Here is a 6,000-nt window from a genome sequence, read left to right as displayed (position 1 = left end):
TTCTTTTTTTATTCATGTTTAACACAACGTCCCAACTTCATTGGAATTGTGGTTTTATTTTTTATGATCAATTATACATTTTATTCATTTTATTGTGCACTCTTTGGGCTTATTTGGGTCACCAATCGGATGCAATGACTGCTATTTTGTGTCACCACTTGACATCCTTCACCAGCTTCCCCAACCACATCCCCGTCTTTGCTTTTGGGAAACTGGGAAATCTGTAATGAGAAGTTGATTCCTATCATACTCTTCGTACAAGAAAAAAAAAAAAAAAACAAGAACTAAAATTAGAAAATGAAATTGAGGAAATCATTAAACATCTCAGAAGAATATGCAATTCATCTGACAGATACGCTGAGTAACAAATTTCAAAAGGCGAAACATCAATTAGACATCGTCAAATCAAAAAGAACTGAATTTCTAAAATAGTTAAGAGCCACCAACTTTGAGTACAATAAATCAGGCAAATTTCTCGCAAACCAACTTCCACGCAATCAAGAAAAATCATTACAGCCATTCAAGATTCAAACGGCACCCGTATTGCTAGAAATAAATGAAATATTTCAGTATTATAGCAGCTTAAATGCGTCTTCGAGCAACCCAGACCAAAAAGAAATTGAAACTTTTATTAATGATCTAAACATTCCTCATTTAAAAAGAAACTATAGACAGTATTGATGCTCCTTTAACATTCACACAATTACTAAGTATTAAAAAAATTTGCAATCAGGAAAGCGCGTCTGGCCCGGACGGAATTTCGGTCGAATTTATTAAACACTTATGGCCAATCCTAGCGCCTCTACTTTTCAGAACAGTCAAGGAGATAAAAGATAAAGGTCAAATAGTAACTAAATAATCACTCTCCCGGCTAACTATCGGCCCTTATCTCTGATTAATATAGATATTAAAATGATCTCAAAAGCCCTTGCAGCGAGACTTGAAAAGATACTCCCGTCGATAATCCACTATAACCAGACAGGTTTCATTAAAGGCAGAAGTTCCACAAATAATGTCAGAGGTCAGGTAAATTTAATAAGCATGCCACAGCGTAAACATCTAAAAGCAATCGTCATGTCACTTGAGGCAGAGAAAACCTTCGATAAAGTTCACTGGGCTTTCCTGTTTGCAGTACTTTGCAAATTTGGGTTTTGGAAACTCGTATATATACATTGGATAGCAGCGTTATACAAGAAAGAGAAAGAAAAGGACACAGAAGAATGTCGAATAGATGCTCGTTGTGTGCTGATCGGTAAATAAAGTGAATTTAAGAAAAGAGAGAGGAATGCAAGACTGATTCTGGAGAAAATTACACTGACTAAACCATACTGTGATGAACAGGAAGCCCAGACAGCGCACGGCCGGCCCGCTATTTGTGACTATTTGCGTGATCGCTCACAAAGCTAGCTGCTAATGGCAATGAAAACAAGTACACGTGATGTCAAGCCATGCGATTCCCACATTGCAATGTGGATATTATTTTTTATTTTTTCAAAAGCTCCTTACTGTTACGATAATTGTCATTGTCGCTTCTGTGTATGATACCAGTACTTGGTGGAATGTCTACCTTATGTAACTGCCACATTTATTGTTGATCTGCAGCATGTTGCATTGTTTCATTTTGAATAAAACCACGACTTTAGGTAGTGTCTGAAAGAGTGACCTCTTGGTCAATTCTTCTCCTCGTAAGTGCACAACAGGGCGATAATTATTAAAAGACATAACCACGAATTCGGCTTTAGGGACACTTCTACCTGAGTGATATCCGTCGGGAGCATCATCGTTAAGATTACATCATACACATCGAGTTCCAATCATAAAATAAACATTGGTATGTTGAGCTTTTGAGACAGACCTCCAGATTGTTCATTTGTTCATGGGCTTGAGTCCGAGTAAAGTCCCAAGTCATAGCTGTTCAAGTCAAAGTCGAGTTCCAAGTCATGTGACATTTTGTCAAGTCGCGCGTCTAAAGTCATCAAATTCGCGACACGAGTCTGACTCCCAACAGACAAACAAAACAATAATAAACAGGTATACGACAAAAAATAGATTACATTTCAGTACATACTTTACTATTCTTTTTTTTTGCCAAGTAACACTGCTGTTTGAGTTGGTGGCTGTTGGGCAATTGTGATGTTTTATTTTGAAGAACCGAGGAGGAAAAAAAAGAAGCAGTTCCTCTTCACGGCAGTCACAACACGGTAATTGGTGTGGTAATTACGGGGGTGGTGGGGAGATACTCACACATGAATTTAATGTATTTATTGTTTTTACTCAGCACTTCTCCGTATTATCACATTAATGGAGTTGCGACGCAGAGTAAATGTCTTTTGCGGAGCCGATCAATGATGTCATTGATCGGATTGATTGGCGAATTATGACACTGAAGCCGATCGGCAGATAATGGTAATTATCGGCCAATACCGATCAAGTCTAATATAATATATAAATATAGGTGCTGGTCATATAATTAAAATATTATGAAAAAGTTGATTTATTTCAGTAATTCCATTCACTCAGTGCCAGAGCGACCAGTACCTGGTTTAAGGACCACGGTATCCCTGTTCTTGATTGGCCAGCAAACTCGCCTGACCTCTATCCCATGGAAAATTTATGGGGCATTATGAAGAGGAAGATGTGACATGCCAGAGCCAACAATGCAGAAGTGCTGAAGGCCACTTTCAGAGCAACCTGCCACAGACACAATATAGGACTGAATTGTTATATGCACTGCACTGTATGAGACCTTATATAGACAGGTGGGTGCCATTCCAAATGATGTTCAATCAACTCCATTCAAGTTGTCGAAGCATCTCAACGATGACCATTGGAAATCAGATGCACCTGAGCTTAAGTTTGTGTCATAGAAAAGGGTGTGAAAACTTATGTAGCTATTGTGTTTAAATGATTAAATTTTGAATAAATTTGCACAAATGTCTGAAAATGTTTTTACTTTGTCATTATTGGCTCTTATGTAGATTTTTTAAATTTTTTTTTTTTTTAAGAAAACTAAACTCAAATAAGCTTTAGAATAAGTCTAACATCACAAAATGTGGGAAACGTGAAGGCGTATGAATACGATAATATGATGGCACTGTAAATGAAACTTTTTACACGCTCACCATAACATGTAAAACGTTTGAATGTCCCGTGATGAGGTTTTGCGCCCGCTGCCGTGTTTTTGCCTTTTTAATTGACGACACCCGTATAAATTAGTGATTTTTCAGCATATTAAATTAGTGATTGAACATAATCTTGCAGTACCGTGCGTTCATGTGAATGTGCACCAGTATATGATAGCTCTAAAAGGTATAATACCAACTTGAATGAAGCGGTGTTTGGAAACTCAAAGCAGTATGTAGTTTTTTTTTTCTTTTAGTTCCTGAAAAGTTGTTATATTGGAGGTGTGGTAATTCCACCTGACAGCGACAATATATAAAATATGGGTAAATACTGCCACTTAAGTATAAATTCATTTATCCACACCGACTATGCAGTGAATTTGGTCTCCACTTCTGCTAGTGATGGGGGGGGGGATGATCAAAATAAGCGAGTTTATTATTTTGACCATAATCGTGTAGCCCTACTACAACCCCACAAAAATACATCTTCCCTGAATTGTAATGTGTTAAGTGTTGTTTGGGCTCCGTTGTCTCTCCTCTGTGCACCCACGCGCGGTGCAAGGAGCGAGGCAATGGCGGACTGGACAGCCACGCCGCACCCCGTGCGACATGCGCGAGCCCAGACCTGTTGTTCTTGTCTCCTCAATGGGATCTCTGGTGGAAGGCACTAACATGTAAACAGGATCAGGACCGAGGAGGTTGTAAATATTGTAAACAAATGAGATTTGACCCATGTCTTCTTTTGTTTTGAGACGTCAGTGAAAATCTTCATCCAGAGTGGCAGCACTCAGCGTCCCCTCACGATAAAGAGGAAAAGGAGGACAAAGACATTCGTCATGTCAAAGAGGAGGAGGAAGAGCAGGAGGAGTTTTTTAAGGTTACTTTGACATGTGTCCCTTTGACGAGTGAAGCTAAAGGTCAAATTGAAGAGAGGCGAGGGGCGGAGCCTCCAAGCACCAGTTTAAGTCAACACGTTTCAACAGAAGCCGATGGAGATCACTGTGGAGGATCACAAGCAGATGGCCTCTTAGTTCCACGATCAGATTGTGATGACACAATGTCACAGCGCTTACTTACTGCTTACTCTGTTGATGAACAGTCAGACAGTGATATGACAAGTCACACTGACAACAAACGCTGGAAATGTTCTCAGTGTGTGAAAACCTTTGCTTTTAAGAGGAATTTGAAACGACACATGAAAATACATACGGGAGAGAAGTATTTTGCCTGCTCTGACTGTGATCAAATATTCTATCACAAAGCAAGCTTAAAAAGTCACACAAGAACACACACTGGTGAGAAACCATTTGCCTGCTCAGTTTGTGACCAAAGATTCTCTAGAAAAGCAAACTTATGAAGACACACAAGAACACACACTAGTGTGAAATGTTTTGCCTCCTTGGTTTCTGGGCAAAGATTCTCGGAGAAGGGAACTTCAACAATACACACAAGAACACACACCGGTGAGAAACCTTTTTGCTGCTCAGTTTGTGGTCAAAGATTCTCCTGGAAGGCAAGCTTAAAAGGTCACACAAGAACACACACTGGTGAGAAACCTTTTGCCTGCTCAGTCTGCGGGCAAAGATTTTCCTGGAAGGCAAGCTTAAAAAGTCACACAAAAACACACACTGGTGAGAAACCTTTTGCCTGCTCAGTTTGTGGTCAACTATTCTCTTATAAGGGAAGCTTAATATTTCACAGAAAAACACACACTGGCGAGAAAGCTTTTGCCTGCTTAGTTTGCGGTCAAAGATTCTCTCACAAGGAAAGCTTAGAAATACACACAAGATCGCACACTGGAGAGAAACCTTTTTCCTGCTCAGTGTGTGGACAAAGATTCTCCCGGAAAGGAACCTTAAAAAGACACACAAGAACCCACACTGGTGAGAAACCTTTTTCCTGCTCCGTTTGTGGTCACAGATTCACTCAGAAGGTAAACTTAGAAATACACACAAGAACGCACACTGAAGAGAAACCGTTTTTCTGCTCAGTTTGTGGCCAAAGATTCTCTGAAAAGAGAAACTTAAACATACACACAAGAACACACACTGGAGATAAACATTTTTCCTGCTCAGATTGCGGTCAAAGACTCACTCTAAAGGGACACCTAAAAATACACACTAGAATGCACACTGGAGAGAAACCTTTTGCATGCTCAGTTTGTGGGCAAAGATTCGCTGTGAAGGGAACCTTAACAAAACACTCAAGAACACACACTGGAGAGAAACCCTTTTCCTGCTCAGATTGCGGTCAAAGATTCACTCAGAAGCGATACTTAAAAATACACACAAGAACGCACACAGGAGAGAAACCGTTTTTCTGCTCAGTTTGTGGCCAAAGTTTCTCTGAGAAGGCAACCTTAAAAATACACACAAGAACACACACTGGAGATAAACCTTTTTCCTGCTCAGTTTGTGGCCGAAGATTCTCTAATCGCTCTCTGGCTAAGAATCACAAGTGTGTTGGTGAGAATTGCAATGATCAATGAAAGTTTATGCCAGAATACAATCATCCTTGGTGCATGAACTGATGAAACTATGTACCTTCTTAAAGGGCGTCCTGTGGACAGGTTTTGATAATTAGCACTCATACTGAAACACTTAGAGCAATAAACCTGTATTTTTTTCGTGATGTGCATGTCAAATAAGCAAATCATTAATTGAAATAGACAGTGAGGAAACTTGGTCGCTTCGGGGGTAAGATTGACAACTGCATCCTGTATGTGACCATGAAATAAATTACATATTTTGTAATGTATTGTAGCGGGTCAGGGGTAAAGTGCACCAAAACATATATCCTTGTTTTGTTTCTAAATAATTTTAAATGTGTTTGAAGTAAATGGTGCAAATATGTGCAAAGACTGAGAGCAATATAGAAC

General features: G+C 39.5%; 1 protein-coding gene across 1 annotated transcript; it reads left to right on the top strand.

Moving 5' to 3' along the window:
• Window positions 1-4,752: 4,752 nt before the first annotated feature.
• LOC133397505 (oocyte zinc finger protein XlCOF6-like) lies at window positions 4,753-5,610 on the top strand (the record flags this gene model as incomplete). Its single annotated transcript, XM_061668466.1, has 1 exon — window positions 4,753-5,610. A coding segment is annotated over one exon (858 nt), but the record flags the coding sequence as incomplete, so codon positions are not given.
• Between the last annotated feature and the right edge of the window lie 390 nt (window positions 5,611-6,000).

This window comes from Phycodurus eques, chromosome 22 (genome assembly GCF_024500275.1).
Source record: "Phycodurus eques isolate BA_2022a chromosome 22, UOR_Pequ_1.1, whole genome shotgun sequence".
Taxonomy (NCBI): Eukaryota; Metazoa; Chordata; class Actinopteri; order Syngnathiformes; family Syngnathidae; genus Phycodurus; species Phycodurus eques.
Note: the sequence above shows the minus strand (reverse complement) of the source record. Positions and strands in the feature narration are given on the sequence as shown.